Source organism: Motacilla alba, chromosome 4 (genome assembly GCF_015832195.1).
Source record: "Motacilla alba alba isolate MOTALB_02 chromosome 4, Motacilla_alba_V1.0_pri, whole genome shotgun sequence".
Taxonomy (NCBI): domain Eukaryota; kingdom Metazoa; phylum Chordata; class Aves; order Passeriformes; family Motacillidae; genus Motacilla; species Motacilla alba.
The window spans coordinates 58,301,124-58,321,662 of NC_052019.1; the positions used below are offsets into that span (position 1 = coordinate 58,301,124).

At 39.4% G+C, this 20,539-nt stretch overlaps 1 protein-coding gene across 7 annotated transcripts in view; it reads left to right on the forward strand.

Moving 5' to 3' along the window:
* DCLK2 (doublecortin like kinase 2) overlaps window positions 1-20,539 on the forward strand; it is a 79,122-nt gene extending 58,583 nt beyond the window's left edge. For 2 of the 7 annotated variants that reach the window (XR_005256896.1, XR_005256897.1), the window contains 10 exons: window positions 3,268-3,325; window positions 6,450-6,569; window positions 8,335-8,481; window positions 10,631-10,764; window positions 12,066-12,143; window positions 13,134-13,230; window positions 14,688-14,768; window positions 15,537-15,653; window positions 16,444-16,526; window positions 19,145-19,282. Coding sequence is in view for 5 of the 7 variants with exons in the window: in XM_038136499.1 (XP_037992427.1) it covers window positions 3,268-3,325; window positions 6,450-6,569; window positions 8,335-8,481; window positions 10,631-10,764; window positions 12,066-12,143; window positions 13,134-13,230; window positions 14,688-14,768; window positions 15,537-15,653; window positions 16,999-17,229 (1,063 nt within the window). In the remaining 2 variants the exon portion in view is untranslated. The other 5 variants (XM_038136499.1, XM_038136501.1, XM_038136500.1 and 2 more) reach the window with 3 other exon arrangements.

The window sequence follows — 20,539 nt, forward strand, 5'->3', positions numbered from 1 at the left end:
TCTTCAAGAAGTCTCTCACACTACAGATGGTTGTGGATGACAGGAAATTCTATGTGGCATCTAAACAGAGTTTGAGAGAGACCCCCTCCCCCTTCTGCCTCAGCAGTTCTGCTGCTGTGCTGTCCCCACTGCCTGCTGCTGACGTGATTTTTCACAGCTTTCAACATTCTGTGGGTAGAGAAAACATGCAGTTGTTGGCTATCAGCCTGTGCTGGTGGCTCCCTTGGGTTTGCTGCTTGTGTTTGGTGGTGTGGAGGAGCCAGACACTTCAAACGAACCTTCCAATATGCCTGAAATATCCTTGTGCCTGATTCCCTGTGGGGTAGGCAGGATACCTTTACAGACCTGTGCAGGGCTGCTGCTGCAGTGCTCTTCCTCTGCAAGCTTTGTGTCACACTTTGCTGCCAGTGCAAACATAACAGATGATCTGACTGTCACTTTCTCAGTGTATCTTTTTTAGAATCACCTTCTGCTATTTTCATCAACCTGAGAGTTATCTCAGTTTCTTAAATATTATGAGGAATCTCCAGTTTGTACGCAAATACCGGCAAAATTCCGCAAATGACTGTGAAAAACATAAATGTTGGAGAAACAGTCTATTATTTGATCCTCACCTGCTGGTTTTAGTGAAATTGAAAGAAAAATAATTCGGAAAGGAAACATCTCATTCCAGAAGTGAGGTTTGACTAACAGGTCTGTAGATCATTGGGTCTTCTGTCATGTCCTTGGAAATTCAACTGTCAGCAAATGGAAGGTCACTGCTCCCACCCTTGTGGTCTTCTGGCTCAGGAGACTGGGCAGCCCAACTTCTATCAGTGGCACTAAAGACTGAGGCAAACAAAAAAAGCATTCCATGCCTTTGCTTTATCTTAATGTTAGTCAGGTGACAGTCTTCAGCAAGTTCCAGTGTTTTCTTTCGAGCTCCCTTTGTTATTGACACGCTTAAGGCCTTAAGTGACTCAACACTGGCCAGTTTCAGCCCTAATGGGCCTTTGGCCTCTCCTCTCCCTGCATGAACCAACCACAGCTCTGAAATCTTGCTGCAAAGCACCGCCTTGATTCCAAAGATCCTCTTGAGATCCTCTTGCCACAAGGAGTTCCCTGCTCAGCCAAGCTGGTTCTCTGCCACTTAATGTTTGGGAAAATTGCAATCTCCCACAAGACCAAGGGCTATTGATCCAGTAATCTCTCATCATTACCCACAGAGTAACTCATCAGAGCTTACATCCCAACCAGGTGATCCCAGACACCCCCTACACCATCTCCTTTGCTTTCCACTGCCCTTATCCTCACCCAGAAGTTTTCATGAAAGATAGCAGGTTAAAAGCACAAGATAACATATTTAATATCAGAAATATAAGCTGTGCATTTTGGAAATCATTTAAATCTCACTGGAAATGGGACAAGGGCTGCTAAGTCACTGAACATCATCTGTGCTTTTTAGAATGAGAAAAGTGGACTAGAAAAAAAATTTTAAAAGGCACAATTCCACTTCAATATCTAGTCTTGTATGTGATCAAATCTTTAATGCAACATTATTAAATTAATTTTATGTAAAATAAGTATACAAAACCAATTTCTAATAATAATGATGAAAGAGGAAATGCCAACTGTAAATGCTTCTCTTTTAATTTCTATTAATTATACATAATTTCTGATAGTGTTTTGCTAAGAAGCCTTAGCTGTGGAGCCAGGATCCTATTACACAGCTACCAGCTAGGATGTTCTACACAAAGAACAAGCAAAGAATAAAGTGGTCTCTTTCGTGCCTGTGCGTCTGTATACAAAGATGTGAGTCAACAGATGGGCTCTGACAGCTCAAGAAGAATTCCTGAAACCTGTCAGACAATGCCGGTGTACGATGTGCAGGGATGTTAGCGCACAAATTGTGTGGATTATATCCACCTTTATTCCATGGGTGCTGCAGTAGAGGACATTTGCAAGAGGGATTTAAAGTTGTTGGATGAATTGGCTTTGTGAATGTTAACTCCTCCTGCTCGCAGCATGGGCCGGGAAGGTTCCCCAAGTGGATGTTGCTGCTCAGTTGTCGCCAGGCTTTCTGATGTAATGGTGTAAAGTACAAATTGTAATTGTGATTTCCGCTCTGTACTTGTAGCAGATCTTCCATCGGGTCTGTAACATCAGAGGGTGGCATTTCACAGATACCATTTAGATAAGGGCTTCTATCTAAAGACCAGATCAGGTTGTAACTATGACAACCTCGCAGATACAGCTGCACTTCCAGGGCAGGGATTCTCGCCTGCAGTTTTTCAATAATGCAGAAATGGAATGTTAGGTGTTAATTCAGTTCCTTTTTCTGTAAGGTGCTGATTTTGACCAGTTGTATCTAATGCCATATGCAGTAAAAATCACCCTAGAAGTTTGAAAATATGCCTTTTGCTTTTGTATCTACCTCCTGTTTTCTAGTGGTGTCTGATGCACACTGGAGTCTGTAGGCACTGGCACAGTGCGAAACAGCAGCAACTTGGTCTTACAGCAATTTCATATGATTTTTAATTCATCAATAATATAAGTAATAATTTCATCTTTTTTTAGAAAAAAAGATTAAATTGTGTTGCTTTTGTTTTCCACTCATTTTCCCCCCATTCGGAGAAATTGAGATTTTTAGTGCTTAAAGGGGTGAAAGACAAACAAGAGCTCCTTTCTGTGAGAGTATTTGCTGAAAACAGTCATCCTTTTTTACTTCGTATATGACCCACCCTGTTAAATGTCATGGGACTTTAGATGAGTGCTGCAGATGTCCACAAAATACTTTTTTTTTTTAAAAAATTGTAATACAAAAGCTCAGAATCAGTGCCCAGTAAATTCTACAGGATTTTAGACTATCTGTAATGGGCTATGGCATTTCAGCTCTGTTGAATCCTATTGAATTTTTTTTATTAAGGTATCAATCTTCACACATATACATGTATGATTTTATCTTCAAAGCCTACCAGTTGAACAAAACTAAGTGGAAGGCTGAAGGCAAATTTTGCTGTTGCCTTAAAGGAGTGACAGAGTTGTGCCAGGTCATAAAGAAGAAATTGCAGCTGAATCCTGGGATTCATACACCAAGGGAGCTGTGTTGTGGTAGTCAGGGAAACAGCAGGCACAAATGCTGCTGAGGAAACAAAAACCGAACCCAGGTCTGCTCTGTGAATTTTCTGTCAGCAACCAGCATGGGCCTCAGCATGTTGTTATGATGGTGTATTTACTGAAAATGCCACAATTTTTCTAATTATTTGCTCTCGTATTTTTCTTGCTTAGATCCACAGGAAAGGAGTTTGCCCTGAAGATCATAGACAAGGCCAAGTGCTGTGGGAAGGTAGTGTACAACAATTTGCATGTGTACAGAAGCAGCACTAGCAGCTGCTCGTTAGTCATAAATGGTGGGTGTGTTTGGGTTTTCTGGCTATTTTCAGAGTATCTCTTTAACAAGATGATAATGTATCCAAGAACCAAATAATAAAAGCAGTGAGTGTTAGTCTACTACATAATAGAGATAAAACAAAGTAATTATTGCCTATTTTATTGGGCTGACAAAATATGACAATATGCACCCAAAATTTATTGGACTATTTTGATGTGTAAAATATGAGAGAGGAAATTTGCAGCTATATGTTTATTTATGCAATTCCCATCCCACTCTGCCTCTTCTGTTTCTCTCTGTATGGCTCAACATGCTCCTTTTATAAGTAGAACATGGATTTGAAAAAAATTTTCACAACTTTTTCTTACTGTTTAGGAAGTGTTACCTTCCTGTTTTAACAAAGATCTCTTGTGTTCTGAAAACTTTCTTTTAATTCAAACTTTAAACAGAAAAATCCAAAATTGTCTCTTCAGGAGAAAAATATTTCCTGTAATGCAAGCAAATATCTAAAAGTGTTAGACCTCTTCTTTCCCTTCATACTTCTTGAGTATAGATATTTTTAAAAAGGAAGAAAAACTGCCTCCCCTGTTTGTGTGGTAAGGAGCTGTATGATGCTGTCATGACTTCCTATTAGGAGAGCTTCTCAAACAGAAACATTTTATCTGTGCAGATTTTAAACCATGCTTTAGATGCTGGGAGATAAGGTTTTCATTTTACCTCATATTCTCCAGGTTTATTTGGAAAATTTAGAAAGGAATCATAAAAATGTGCAGGCACAAGAAAAAATGCTAGGATTGCCTTTCTGAGATTAAAATGTTGCAATTTCTTTAGCTGTGGAAAGGGTGACCCACTGCATTCCACTACAAACAAAATTTTTGGATGATGCGTACAGCTTGCAACTTTACACGGTTTTTATTACTTGTCTGAGTCAGCTGCTTAGGTATCATAAATTGGAATGGTCTGGAGATAGATAATCTATTTTACAAAGTAGAATTGAGAGGAATTTTCTATTTATCATTCTCCTTGCTTTAGAACATATATAAAAAAAGAAATCAACCCTATGGAAGCACAGTTGCCCATTTTGAAAGGACCTATAGCTAGAGACTGTTGGAAGATGTTTATACCTCTTAGGACAGTGGCAGAATCATCCTGGAAGAATTCCAACAAAGGAAATAATTAAATTTTGCTACAACTTATTCCTTCCTCACTCAGTTCCACAGCCCTGCCTTAAAAACACCCATCCAGCCCAAATTTGGATGATGTAACTGCACTGTTCCTTGATCTTGGATGTTCAGAAATTTGAATCCAGTTGAATGTTTTCCACACGTGGCTTAAATGATCATTACACAATAATGTCTCTGTAAATAAATCATATTAATGTAGACTGAAGCCTATATTGCACTATCCAGGAGATCACCTTAACGAGTTTGGAATTACTATTTTTTTCATGCCAAAACATAGCAAACAGTGGGGTGGTTGCAAATAACTAGCTGCATATTAGTCAAATTTTTTTGAGGACAGGTTTTTAAACAGTAGCTCAACCATATTCTGAAGCCTTTTAAAAAATACTGTTTATTTTAAGTATTAATTATGTCTGAGCAGTTTAGTCAAGAAAGCACAGATAAAGCCATTGTGCCTTAGTTGTAATTAATGGGTGTAATAAACTTAATATGTTCCCTGTTCTTTAGGTTGAGAAAGCTGTAATAACATTCCAGTTTTTGCTTGGACTCTTAATGTTAATTTTGAATTTCCAGGCTTCCACCCCTGAGGCTTAGTATGCTGTGGCTGTTCACGTTTGTCTGGTGATGAGATTCAGCATTGTGTTTAACAGAATTGATTCCTGTTTGTCTGTTTTGTTTTCTCTCCAGAACACTTTGTTTGGAGCAGGCATATGTTTGTTCAGAGTGACAATTGCTGCTCTTTCAAAGTGAATTTCAAAGGTGTGGTGTTTAACCCGTGGTGCCGCACTGCTCTCTCACCAAACGAGATGCACACGTGGCATGTGGTTTCTGAGCTATGCAGCCACAGAAAGCTTTGGCAAAAGCACAATGCATCCATAAATAACCCCAGAAAAAGAAGGTGAAGTTGTGTAAGATCTTCAGGCACTGCCTATGCACAGTGGATCACATCTCTTCCTGATGCTCTGCTCACAAATGCATGAAGTGCATGCTCCTTATCAGTGCATTCAACATGGATAAGTTCCCAGTCCAGTGACATGATTTGCTCCCTGCCAGGGTGGAAGGATACTCCTGTCTGATGCAAGCATTGTTTCTTATTTTGCAGAGAACCTAAGTACTATATCCATATTCCAACATTTATAAAGGAAAACTAAAATCATTCTTCACGTGGAAGGGGGAAATAATTTTTTTTTGCTCTCCAGTGTTAAAACATTCTAGAAAAGAAGGCATTTGAAACTAATTTGTTCTCAAAAGCTATTACTTCCTCAGAAGCACAGGGAAGGGGAAATTGAACTCAGTCTGTGTGCTGTTAAGCTGTTGGAGTCACAACAATTTAACCGAACTACTAATTTGGCAGATTGTAAATCTGAGCAGACATATGAAATGAACCAAAATCCATTACCAAAGCATTTAGAATATTTTTTTCTTGAATATACTCCACAGCTTTTTAAAAAAATAAAGTCCTTGGATACAAATCCCAGGTAATCTGTCCTTGAGTAACCTCCACTAAATGAGAGGTGAAGGCTGGAGAGGATCAAGAACATGTTAACTGTTGATGAGGGGTGACAGATTCCAATGATCCAACTGGGGGGCAGAAAGGTTCTGAACTTAATTTCACCTCATAATACCCACATAAGAACATAACCTGCACTTCCTGAATTGCTGTCACATTCTGAGGTATTTTTTTGGAGATGCCCCATTTGTTATCTGTGTGAAATGTATTTTAAATTAAATGTGGTCAGTGATTAAATACAAGTTAAGATCCAGCAACTGAAAATAACCATCTGCTATATAAATTAATCAGCAAAAAGGGTGCTCACTGATCAAGTGATTGGCCGATCAAAGGAAAAGTGAATTGGCAAATTCATGTTTCAGATAAACTTCCATCCTGTTCTGAACAGGAACACCTGATTGAAAATGAAGTGTCTATTCTGCGCCGAGTGAAGCACCCAAACATCATCATGCTCATAGAGGAGATGGACACCCCCACAGAGCTCTACCTGGTGATGGAGCTGGTCAAGGTGAGGCTCAGGGGGCTTTATTTGTCTTCTTTGAATTCTCTGTGTTGGTGTGAAATCTGAGCAGTATCTAGGAACTCTTAAGATCTTGGGAGACATAATCAAATAAGGTTTCAGTGGCAACCTGCATTTTTAAATCATAAAAATACACCTGTCACACATTTATGTGAATGGGATTTCTCTCTCTTCAATTGTAATTTGACTATTAACACAGATTTGAGGTAATTTTGCAATGTGCACAGTCTAGAGAGAAGCAGATAGTGGGTTTTATATCATGCCTACAATATGCAGGGGTGACAGTGATATGGATTTACTAACAGATTTCACTATTCTCATTATTTAATAAATTAATTTAAAGAAATGAACACTCTGTAATGAATTTATCTTAATAGATCAGACAAATAGATTAAACTCAAGTGAATTTCATCCTGGAAAACCAAAACTCGAAAGATCTCACCCATTTTGCTTATATCAAACAGTTAACCAGAGGACAGATGTTGCTTTCACACACGTGCAGAGAAAACACAAATATTCTTTTTGCTGTCACCTTGTTAGCCAAATACATGAGTAGCATCAGGTTCTAGTCATGCATTCTCTTGTCTGAGTTCTGTACATGCACAGCAACACTGCACATCAGCTTGACTGGCATGTCAAATACAAATAACATACAGCAAAAGCAGTGTGCAGTAGGAGCACTGCTCATTTTTTGAGGAACACTTTTTATTTCTGACTGAGGCACTGTTACATTCAGGAGTCCCATCTAGAATGGTTGCCAGACTGGGAAACCTCTAAAGTGTGTAGTTGTTGAATACATAATTTCTGTAGCCCACTCATCTTTCCTCCTTTCTAGAAGTTATTTTTATACCCTATAGGCTTTTTGGGGTTTCAAGACAGTATTTTTTTTTTGTTTTAATTCACCACTATCTTGGCCTATATTTCCTGAATTTGCTGCTTCTCTTCGGTGTGCATTGAAATGCTTGGAATGCCACCCACAGCTCAGACAGATCACTCCTACAACCCATGTATCCAGGGAAACCATCATGGAGACACCTCTGTGAAATTTGTTGTAATGACTGAAAATGCCCCATCAGTAACTCGCTCACATGTTGCTGTGTCTTCCCAGAGGAACAGGGCATCCATAAAGAGAGCTTGACACATTCAGAAATCACCTGGAGGTTCTGCACTTTGATGTATCTCAATCAGTGGATTCATTTATGTTGGAATGTGTTTTATCTTTTTTTTCCTCTTCAGCTATATTTATTTGGTGTTTCTTGCAATATCTGCAGAAATTTGAATTTGCTGAATATTTGTTAGTTTGGGGTTTTTTTGGGGGGGGGGGGGGAGGGCTAATTTATTTTAGGCTTTACTCAAAATCAGAGCTGTTTTTCAATATGTTGAAGGTATTCTACTGGTAAGATGAAGAAAAGGGATGCTGTATGCCTGTACCTGTATGTAATATAAATGAGTGATCAAAGGTAGGAAGATCAATAGAAAAAAAAACCTGTGATTTACCCAAGCTCAGACACTAGAAGTCTGGAGTACAGTTAAGAATTTAACGTAGATGACCGAGGTCCCAGTCTAGTATGGGAAAGTATGATCTTGGTGACAAGATCATCTTTCTGCAAAACTTTTTTTTTTTTTTTCTGTTTAACAGGAATTTGAGCATGTCTTTTGGGAAGGAAGATTTTACATGTTTAGGGTTTGTTTTTTTTTAATGAAATACCATCTTAATTATTTTTTAAACAGTGATCTTTTTTCCTTTCCATAGGGAGGAGACCTATTTGATGCCATCACTTCATCTACAAAATACACAGAGAGAGATGGGAGTGCCATGGTCTACAATTTAGCCAGTGCTCTCAAATACCTTCATGGTCTCAACATTGTGCACAGAGACATCAAACCAGAAAATCTTCTGGTAGGTCCCAGTTATTTTCCAGTATTTTCTGTTACTTTATTCTCATAAATGTGAATGCTTGTGTAGAAATGTCAAGGAGCACAGCAGAGAACAGCAGACATATTAATTTAGAGTAAGTATGTATGAAGAAAATCTTATGCCATGAGATAGCAATCACTGTACTGCAGGAGAGCTGTGCTCAAACCTGTCCTTAGACCTACCTTTATTTACAATTTGATTGGCTGCCTTTTGGATAAGCAGGAGTATTGTCTCACAAAACAATGAATTTTAAAGCTATGCCAATGAATTATTTATCAGTTCGCAAGTGGGAGAAAGGTGGGCTGAGAGCCATTTCTTCCATTTCTTCAACAATCCTATAGTTACCATCTGGAGCCGGGGTTTTTTTCCTTTCACTGTCATTGTAGGATCATATTTCTGATGGTTTACCAGAATTCTGGCTGGGAATTAACCCTTTACATACGTTTATTCTTTTCCTAGGAAACTGGCAACTTTTGTTTTCAGCAGAGACATAAAATAACTGTGCTGATAAGAATTACCATGAAGTCTGCTTTGGGAACTACTTATTCCCCAGTCCACAGAGGGCATCATCCCCATTCTGTCCACAGAATGGGATCAGTGTGTGCTGTCTCACTTATCCGCAGAAGTTATGCTTGTGCATTACATATTGGATATTAAGTGTCATGCACTGCACAAACAGGGCCATAATCTCCCCTGCTGGAGACATTCCTTAAAAGTCTTTTGTGGTGTTTGTCAGTCTTGTTTAATGAGTTTGAACCGAGAGTAGGAGTCACAGCTTATCTCAAACTGGATTTTGAGCTATAACAAGGACAGGGCTACAGGCTGAAAGTATTTCCTAATTAATAGTCAATTCTTTCCCCAGTAATTCCACTGACAGTGTTTAGCAATTTAAATAAACCCTCAAATAAATTAGATTGTTTAGCAAAAAGAAGCAGGGGGGGAGGCTTCTTCTGGAAAATGTAGTCACAGCTACATGGCACTTGAGAGAGAAAATGAAGGTGGAAGTCTCATGTACTATTAGTGTATTTCCAAACACAGACAGTCTAAAGAAATTTTAAGCTCTCATTAGAGATTGAATCAGTTATAAATAGGTACAAATACCCTTTCTGCCTAGAAAGCCTAAAGAGATTACTCAACAGATGCAAATCTTAACTCCCTGTGATTGACAGCAGCAGCATGTTGAGATAACATCCTGGTATTGAATATAAATGCAAATAATTCCCATCAACTGCTACCTGTAATTGCACATAGTTTTTTGCACAGGGTCATCCAGCCCATCCGGACAGGAATTACATTCCTTTTGCTAGTTATGCATTTAAAAAATGCAAACCCTAAGAGTAATAGCTGGTATGAAGGTGTTATATAAAGGAGAACAAGTGTTTCCATTACTGATATGAGTTTCCCAGGGGAATGAAGAAAGGTATTGCAGTGCTCAGTTGTTTGAGGAAGGCAAATAAATTCAGCCATTCTGGAGATCATGGGGTCCTTCATTCTAGATGCCTTTGAAATCATGTTAATATAAACATTTTACTTTAGGAGCGAAACTGAGATGAATTTATTAGGGGGATATCTCCTTTGTGTTGATCTGGTTTGGTTTATTCCTGCACTGACTCAGTGCTAGATTGTTTATGGGCCTTTTGGTAAGGTGCAGTTGGGAGAAACCTAAACTGAATTTGCCCAGACCAAGCACATCAGCACATATGCTGATGAAATTGCCCAATATGCTGACTAGATTTATGGTAAGATAACAAGATGTTAAACAAATCTGATTGTGGCTGCCAGTCCCATTTTAAACTCGAGGTTCCAGTCAAATGAAAGTAGAGTATTATATTTTACTGAATATATTTAAAACTTCTCAACATTCAAGGACTGAGTTTCCTTTTCCACCTCTGGTCGCTTGAGGCTGTGTCATGGTCTGACCTACATCGCTGGCAGACAGCTCCATTGAAAATTTGCTCCAGCTGCAATCAATGGGAATATAATTTTTTTCTCTTCTTGCCCTACAGGGCTGTGGAAATTACCTCTTTTTCCCATCTTCTTGGTATGGTGATGATGATTTCCCAAAGAAATTAGAGGATATAAAAATGCAGATGTTCTCCTCCTCATTCTGTGTTAATTTCTCTGATTCTAGGTGTGTGAATATTCAGATGGAACCAAGTCTTTGAAGCTTGGAGACTTTGGACTGGCGACAGTGGTCGAAGGCCCTTTGTACACTGTCTGTGGGACACCCACCTATGTGGCTCCAGAAATCATTGCAGAGACAGGGTGAGCATGACTGCCTACAACACAGGCCCAGTAACCACTCATTTTTGGCAGGTTGTAAGATTTTGTAAGATCCAAATGCTCCAACAAGCTGTCCCTCCATTGTTTTGTAACCAAACCACCCAAGGGCACCACTCCCACTTCCTCCAAGAGGCCAGTATCCTTACTCTGCCTGCTTCCAGAATTTGTTTGCCTTTGCCTCCTCTCCCACCTTTCCAGGACCAGCTCTGGTGCAGTGGAGTCCATTTGTTTGTGCTCCCTGCTCACCTCAGCATCCAGAGCCCACTGTGCCACCCATGGCAGATGTTTGGGGAAGAACAGATAGGCAAAACAGTGTTTGCATTAGAAATGGAATCATTTATACTGGCAGAGGCTGCAGAGGTCACCTTGTTCTCAGGTGTTCTCAGGTGTTCTCAACCTGTTCTCAGGACAGTTCTAATTAGATTATGTTGATTCAAGTGACCCTTTTGGGTGACACATCCTGTTTGATAACAATTGAACAACCTCATTATTCTGTGTTTACAGGTCATTGCATAAATACAGAAAAAAATTTTGTAAAATGGTAAATTTTCACCAATGGCAGATTTTCACAAGTCCTCTCTCCTTTTAGACCTGTGAGATCTCCATTCTGTGCTTTGGCTGACTCTTGCCATAGCTGTGACCATTTCCTGATGGAGGGAGGTTTTGTTTGTGTTGTTTCACTCTTTGTTCCATGCATTTGTTGCACTGAGAAACATTTCACAGCTGCAGTCAGTCCAGTGTCAGAGGGCACCTCGTCTGCGTGCTTGAGATTTTGACAAGCTGAATCTACTGAATAGGAGAAGAGGCCTCTTTTTGACCTCCAGTGTTTTAATTTCTGTGCTTTAAAAGAAAAGCGCAGCTCCTCTTCCCCATGTTACTCACTGGAGAGGCTGGAGAATTGGTGTGTCTTGTTGCTTAGCAACACATGATAACCTTTGAGAGAGTTACTTCACTGTGGGGACTGAGAAAGCACATCCTTGTCTTTAACCATTAGTGGCTCTGGATGGAGAAACCTGGATACTGCCTTGGATTTGAGTATATTCAGAAAACCATGGAGATCCCTGAGGTAGAGAAAAAAAAATCATAGAGTCTTGGTTTCTTAAAGATTGTAAAGGTGTGAAGAAAAAGATGCTCAGGCACAAAATACATCACCACATCAGCAGCAAGTAACTCAGCACAGATTCTCATGTAATCCTGTCAGCATGATTTATTTTTGATTGGAATGACTCTTTTGTTGTTGTTGTTGTTAATTCAGCACAAGTAACACAGACTTGTTTTCTCAGGTATGGCTTAAAGGTGGATATTTGGGCTGCAGGTGTGATCACTTACATCCTGCTATGTGGATTTCCACCTTTTCGCAGGTGAGTGTCGAAGGGAAAACTAGCAAAAGCAATCAAGTTCTTTCAGAGCAAGTCTGACCTTTCTCCCTGAAGGGAGAGGAGAAAAGGTGCATCAGACCGATGCGTTTTCCTCACGGTTTTGTTCGTTTCTGTGAGTGGCTTTCCCTTGTCCCTAATTTTAGGTTTTGGGATCAATTTTTTAAATACATTTCCCTACGGGGGCGGGTGTTTTAGTGCTGTGTGGGGGGTGCGAGGGCAGAGCCGCTTTTCCTTTTGTCTCCATGCGGATCCCAGCTCCGCCATCCACGGGCACGAGCTGCCCTCTGCCGCTGGCGCCGGGACGCGGCAGCGTGGTAAACCAGCAGAGGGGAAAAATGTGCTTATCCCGGCTTTTTAACCTTTTTATTTTGTGCTTATCCCGGCTTTTTAACCTTTTTATTTTTGCCAGAGAATGAGAAGAAATTGGCACATTTCAATAAGGAATCCTGCTCTTAACAGATAAATTACCAATGCAGGTCCTGTATGTTCATTTTTACAGCAAAATACTTCACAAAATCGTTAGGTTTTAACTAAAACACCTCACTGAACAAAAATACCGTGCAAACAATAAAATTATTCTTGATGGAAAAAATATTAGTTCAGGTATTTGGGTTTTTTCATGTTGTTACTTCACATCTAAAGCTGCAAATGTGTTTTGAAAGATACATTGTGCAAGAAACTGTACTCTTTGATTCGAGTTTTGAGGGAGAGTGCAGAGAATGTCCATATCATGCTAGTAGAACCAGGTCATAAGTGTGATTAATAAATGTCTGTTAACTATGCAGCCCCTATTCCAGTGGAAAAGTTACCTCAATGTATTGGCTCAGAAAAGCTATCACTGTATAAACTTGTAAATTATGCATTTCTAGTAGTTATTAACATAATTTCTGTTCCATCCCCAAATCAAGTTAAAATTCCCATGACAAATTGGCTTTTCCTCTCATAATGTTTTTTGTTACTGTGGTTTTACAGTGAAAACAACCTTCAGGAAGACCTCTTTGATCAGATACTTGTGGGGAAGCTGGAATTTCCCTCTCCCTACTGGGATAACATCACCGATTCAGCAAAGGTACTGATATTTTTCCCACCCGAAACAGCATTTCTGACAAACCCCTGTGCAGCCTGTGCTCAGTTGGGAAGGCAGCCTGGAAGATGCAGAGCAGCCCAGTGCCCCAGCTGCTGTGCCTTTTCAGTTGGTTTAGCTGAACAGTGCTTGATGAAAGCTCAGGTGTTTCAGGCTGCCATGGTTCTGCCTGAGGAAGGATAACAAAATGCCAGCTGCATTCAGGGAACGTCACACAATGCCCAGTTCACTTCATGATGCACTTTATTTACAGCAGGTTCAGTGCTTTAGCTGTAAAGTACGTGTCCCTGAACTTTCCCTCTTGTCACTCTTTAAAGAAGAAAAATTATTACTCTGTGGATTGGTTGCAGTAGGCATTTCTTCCTATTTTTACTTGAGGCATTTTTTAGAGCTTTTCAAGAGGTGCAGCCACGGCTAATTGCCAGTGCCAGCAGTTCTGTGATCATTGCAATTTTGTTTAAATTATTTGTGTCTGTAGGACAAAGATTCAAGTTGTAAGCCCCTCTTCTCAGGTTGATTCACTAAAGTGCTCTGAATAATATCTGAGGTCTTGGTAACAAGAGGAGGTGGTTTTTTTATCTAGTCAATGAGAAGTTGAATATTTTTCTGCATTTTTTCTGCATTTCCCAATGGATGTTTACCTATTTACCAACATTTCCTGAGTCCCAGTCATCTCACACATTTCCAGACATGCATTCTGAACAAACAAGGTCCTCAATTTTGGTATTCAAGGTGATGTCTCACTTCAAACTTCCACAAATTAAAGAATTTGGCTGGTTGGGAAAGCTCTCAGTTAGGTGTGTTGTTATCGTCTCTTTGAAGAAACCATTTCCCAAAACTGAAGCAATGGACAGTGCCTTTGAAACAATCTTGATAAAAATATGAAGACTGATAATTTGAAGGCTAAAAAAGGTTTTTTGAGGGAGGGACTTGGCTCAATGTCTTTGATTCTTCTGCAGCAACAGAGAACATTTTCAAATAATTTCATCCATTTCTTGACTTTCAGGTGCAGAATTTTTTCTCTGATTTGATGTACTGTTACTGAGTGCATGTGCACTGCCCAGAGAGGATCTCATCTCTCCCACGTTTGTTTTTGTTCTGGTCATGTGCATGAATATATAGAGAACAAAGTGGAACATTAGAGCTGATTTTTTTAACATTTCATTTTCATTTGTTTTCAATAAACTCTGTGAAACATGAGTACAGAGAAGAAGCTGATATCAAACACGCTGCCTTGCAGACGCTTAATCCTAAAGTGCAAATTTAAGTTCCACTTAAGTCACACTGGTATCACTGCTTCTGGTATCAGCTGGGCTTGGTTTTTTCCATCCAGGTATCAAGAAGATTGCACTGAGAAGAACTTGGTGCAACATTATTTTCAGTTCTAATATCCTTTCCCACTCCCTTCAAACTCCTCTTTTTTTTTCTTTTTTTCTATGAAGGAGTTAATCAGCCTGATGCTACATGTGAATGCTGAAGCCCGGTACACAGCAGCACAGATCCTAAGCCATCCCTGGGTGTCAGTGAGTACATCACATTTCACTTGTCTCTAATTTGACATTAAACCTGTAAATCTAACCATTAACCTGTAGTGTTCAGAAGCAGCAGTACAATTAACAAACATAGCACCTAATTTACCACAGACACTAAGCTGATGCCTGCCAGGTCCTTCATCTTCTCAGGCAGCAGGAAAGGGGAACACCAGTGCATTGCTTATTGATTTAAAATCAATTAATTATTAATAAGTACTAGGTTTACATGGAGACAGTCAATGCTTATTTTCAGACATGTTCTAAAAGAGGGACTGAATACAATCTGTGGAGTTCCCTGACACAAGAGAAGACAACTATAAACAAGCATATCAATGGATATGCTCCTCTCAAGCATATTTATGATACTTGATAACACCTCCAGACTTAGGATATGATGGGCCATTTAAAGTCGTGATTTGAAAAAAATCCAAGTGAAAAATATGCTTTTCATTTTTAAGATTATTTCAAGCATGTTATTTTTAACTTGCTCAAATCAAACCTGCAGCTTATAATTGTGGGACAAATCAATGCACTGGAATTGTCACATGTCATTGTAAGAAATAGAAGTTCATTCATAAAACAGTGAGTGATTGCTCTGTTCCTTTGCTCTGGAATTGTCTTTCATGTAGCAGCAGAGTGTGTTCACTTTTGGACTGCCTGTCTGAATATTAACTATTCATTAAAAAGCAGAGAGTACCTGATGACAAAAAACTTTTTGGTTTTTTTCCTAACTTGAACATTGTGTTCTTTCTTATGCAGGATGATACTTCCCAGGAGAATAATATGCAAGCTGAAGTAACAGGTAAACTGAAGCAGCACTTTAATAACACCCTACCCAAGCAAAATAACACATCTGCTGGGGTTTCTGTCATCATGGTAAGAGAAATGAACATTTTTTTACATTGATCGTATACGCTGCATATTTTCCTGACAGTGCTCTATGAGCATGTGTGGTGCAAGAATAGCAAACCCAAAACTAGAAGAGTTTCTAATTCTAGTCTTTATGGATGTATAATGTGGATTGTCTCATCATTGCTTGAGAGCAACCAAGTCTATCACAGTGTGCTGCCCAAGAGATAAAAATGAGCTTTCAAACAGAAACATGTGAACAGTAAGTAGGTGTATGTTAAAATGAAGTTTATTAACAATTTGAAATCATCCATTATAAAAAAGCAAGAACTTTTTTAGCGTACTGCCCAAGTAGTTAAGTAGGGTCTACCTCTGTGCCTGACCAAGTATTGCCTCATCTTGAACAACACTACCTGTGGCAGGAAGCCAGGCTCCATTCCAAAAACTTCCTTTCTTCCTGATCTGGGGCACATCCTTGTCTGATGCGAGGATGGACACTGCACACAAAATGTATATTCAGTAACTTAAAGAAAGTAAAACCATCCATGGTAACGTAACAGGGACTTCCACCCTCACCCTCCCATTAGTATTAATTAATATCAAAGGCCAGACCACTTATGTTAACAAGAATAATTGTTTTAATAATCTGAGAACCGGTAAATTTAAATAAAATGTTTCTGCCTACGTCTCTGTCTTTGAAAATACATTTATGTGAGTTAAACAGGCAAACAATTTAAATGTAGGAAAAGTAATAAAATAAAAATAAGTCAAGAAATGGATTTCAGGTTCATGCTCTTGTGTACATTTCATTTGACAGTTTGACTTGACAGTTTGAGAGGGACTTCAGAGCTTCATTCTTTATACTGTTGAGACTATGGATAAGCCTGAAGCTGAAAACTGGTATAAAATGCACTATATGTAATAAGAGCAATTTTAATTCTAACTCTCAGCCCCTCTCCAACTTGCATGCCACTTAAGCCTGTCTCAGATCTCTGACACAGTGTAGCTTTGGCTTCCTATTGATGTGAGTTTTTACTGTTAGCTACTGACACTCCTTCAGCCAGGAAAGTTCACCTCATTTTACCTTTTCCTGCTTTATTTCCTTCTAACAGGTATGGAAGGATGTAAATGCATAACTATTAATTGCTGAATGCAGCTCCCAGTTAATGCTGAAAGGAAAAGTAAAATCTTGTTCAAAACACTGTGCTCTAATAAGGATTAAGCCTTCAATTTGTTATTCTTGCCCTGGTTTACCTTGAGCATTGAAATTTAGTTACCTTTGTGTTAAGAAGTTCTCCACTTGCTCCAGCACTCATTGCTTACCAACATTCAGCTTCAGACAAGCACACTTTGTAACTCTCGTGTATTGCAGTGCATTGCTCTCTCAGTCCACCTGCACATTCACTGGAGCCCCTTTAGCATCACCTCATTCCAACACTGTCACCTGGCCCATGCAGATAATACCATCCTGTGGCAGATAAGTAAAACTGCACATCCCCAGTTCAGTGTCCTTGCACAGGAGGCGCCTGCTGCCCCCAAAAGCATGTTGCTCTTTAATTCATTACTGATTTTTTTTTTTGGTCAATTAAGAAATGTTCTGTAAATCTAAATTTGTTGCAATTGTGTTAGTTCTGCTTAAAGTAAGTCTAGTTTCTGTCCCTTGCTTTCTTCCCTTTTTTCCTCCTTTCCCAATGCCTGCATTGCTTTCCTCTGAGTAGGTCCAAGGCAATGGTACGTACTAACGGCAATGCTTTGTTCTGCTGCACAAAAGTACATGGTCTCCATTTGTAACAAGAAAGGAGAAATAACTAAGCCAGTCTGAAGTGGAAAAAGCTGTACAGTCACACCAAACCAGCAAAGGAATACCTTTTAAACACTTAGGAAAAAATGGTTCTGTCTTGAGTGATGCATATCTGAAATAAGCTAAGCAAACACCGAGACAACAATTTTTTACTTCCTCAGGCGTGTCTTGCTTTATTCTCCTGGCAGTCGTTTTGTGCATGTCTATATATCACTGAATCTAAAAACAGCTAGAAAAAGATGACAACCCTTTGAAGACACAAGCAAAGAACTAAACCACTGAACTAAACATTGTTTCTATTTAAAATTGACAGTTCTTTTAGAGCCAGTCAAGTGATAATCAGTCCTAGATAAATAAAAAACATTCTTGCTTAGCAACAGCAAAATTAAAAAAGAAAACCCTAAACTGCATTACATAGAGCAGTGTTGCTGCTATGAGGACAGCACATGAGAAAATCATTGTCAGCATGAACTGAAAGCATGTCCTTCCCCTTTTAAATAACTTTACCTGCCACTGAAATAGCAGAAACCCCTATTCACAACATTTTCCAGCAAGAAAAAAGGCAATGCAATGGTGTCCTGATATTGATAAAACTCCTTTAACCATCACTAATCTCAAAAGCTCAGACCCAATTCAGCTGTACCTTTCCTTGCATGCTCCCTTTGTTGATTGTCAGTAGCAGAAACTCAGTTGTGGACTACGGAATTTTCTCTTTGCACCTCTCCATGCAGGGAGGCTAGTGATGTAACTTGAGTTTAAAAAAAACCAACAACAACAACAAAAAAAAAGGGGGTAAGTACCTTGTATCTACTGTCCTTGATGACTTTGATACAATAAACACATCTGGAAAAAAATGAACCATGCTAAATTTGACAGGTGTCACAAAATTATTTCAGTATTCAGTGAATGGTGTATTAGTCAAACCCAACTAAAACCACATAAATTTTCACATTAGTAAAGCAAGTCCAATCAAAAGAATAAACTTTTAGGAAGAGGCGAAGCACCTGACCTTTATAATTAGCACATATCCTTGAGGGCATGGAAATTGTTGTCTTCAGCAGATGTACCACATACTCCAGATAATCGACGTATTCACTATGGAATTCTCAGTTTTCATTCCAACCTGTTGCTCCCTTCTCCCGTAAACTCGTATTTAAGTACAGAATTCAGAAATTATGCCTTTTTGCAACCATGAGAGGTCATTTTCCTACTCTCACCACTATGCAGAAAAGCAGGCCCTTTTCTTGAAAAAAAGAAAAAAATGCTTAGGTTTCCACCTGTCACCTTCCCCAGAGGCTCCCCTTCTGTACTGTGTGGTTTGTTACAGGAATTGTAGCACTGAGTTCTCAATAAGCATCACTTGATTCCTTGTGTCTGCAAAAACACGGGTACATAAATTTTGCTAACAGTTACTATGACAAATTCCTTCTCTATCAACCACTCGTGCCATCTTTTTTTCCACATCAGACTTGCAAGACAAAAACTGTAAACCTGCAACGTCACGGCAAGCATACATCCGGAAGAGAAATTTTTCTTACATTTCCTAAAGTCAGCATCACAAAAATTATGCAGTTCATTATATAATAGATTTCTAATGTTATTTCTCCTTTTTTATCCTGGCTGTATTGCATGCCGTTTATGTCTCGTAGATTGTTTTAACCCTTAAGACAGGGCTGTATTTAAGTGTTGTTTCATGGTTTGTTTTGTTTGTTTGTAGAACACAGCTCTAGATAAAGAGAGTCAGATTTTCTGCAGCAAGCGCTGTCAGGACTCTGGTAGAGCTGGAATGGAGAAAATTTCTGCAATTGCTGCTGCAGCTCCTGATCCTCGTGTGGCTGGGTCCGAGCCCCTCCTCCCTGCTGCTCCTGAGCCACTCCGGTCCCCCACGCTGCCTTCTCCTGAGCTTGTTGGGGATCAGCCTGGTGTGTAGGACTGGGGAAAACAAATCCAACTGAAGCTCCCCACACTTTGACCACAGTTTTCTTCATTTCCCATGACTGTTTTCAGTTTGCGTGCACCTCTCATGGTGAGCCCCAGCCAGGTCTGATCCTCTCTCTCACAGGGGGTGAACAAACCGCATCTTGGGAACAGCAGTAGAGGAAAGACTCCAGCAACGTTAGGTGGTTTTTTAAGTTCTCTGTGTCAATAATTAACTCCATTTCACACAGCTCTAGATAGACTAACTTATGGTGTAGCTAACCATATTTTTATATGAGCAGTGAGGTGGGGAACAGTTACCTGGCCTCACATCCACCAGCAGGCCCTGTTCTGTTCTTCTGATGGGAATTTTCAGAAAAGTGAGAGAGGCAGACAAGGGAAGAAAACTTCTATTTGCCTTCAATTCCAATGCCTCTATTTTTAGCCAAGTTTCTACTAAACTTGAAGAGGCAAATTTTCACAAAGAATTTTTTAGTGGACTAACTGTAAAATATCATGAGATAAACATTTGAAGATAGAGAGGGAAGGATGGTTGTTTTCCATCAAGTTTGTTATCTGACTTGCAGGCAGGGTAGTGTTTAGATAATATGAATTTAAATAAAGTAACTTGGGATGTAAACATGAGCAGTGGACATTTATTTGTTACAAAGACTGGAGTGAAGGAAGCCTTTTTGCTTTGCCATTTTCTATCCTAACCACAAGTATCCCATCCACATCTTTCTCCAGGGTCAGACTACCTGTTAGATAAAAAAAAAAAAAAAAAAAAAAAAAAGTCTTTGGGCCTGTGAAGGGAAAGTCTGCTGCATGTTATCCAAGCTATGACTGATGAGCTGAGCAGCTCCTAATTTTAGGACAAGCTGATAGAGGAGCTGCCAGCAATAGCCATCAGAGTGCTGTCCCCCTATTCACCTGGTGCAGGCACTGGAAACCAGGATTGGGAAGCAGCTCTCCTTAATCTGCAACTGTCCTTAATCTGCAGTCACAAAATAGACAAGGTTTTCTCTTTACCATAATGCTTAGTTCAATAGAGTATGTATTCAGCTTAATCCTTTTCCTTTGCTCGTTCTTATGAATTGGTCATAGTTCATTTTTTCTCTTAGCTATACTTTCTACTAGAATTGTAAAAGAAAGACCTGCAATAAACTTTCTTCATTAAAAAAAAAAAAAAACAGAA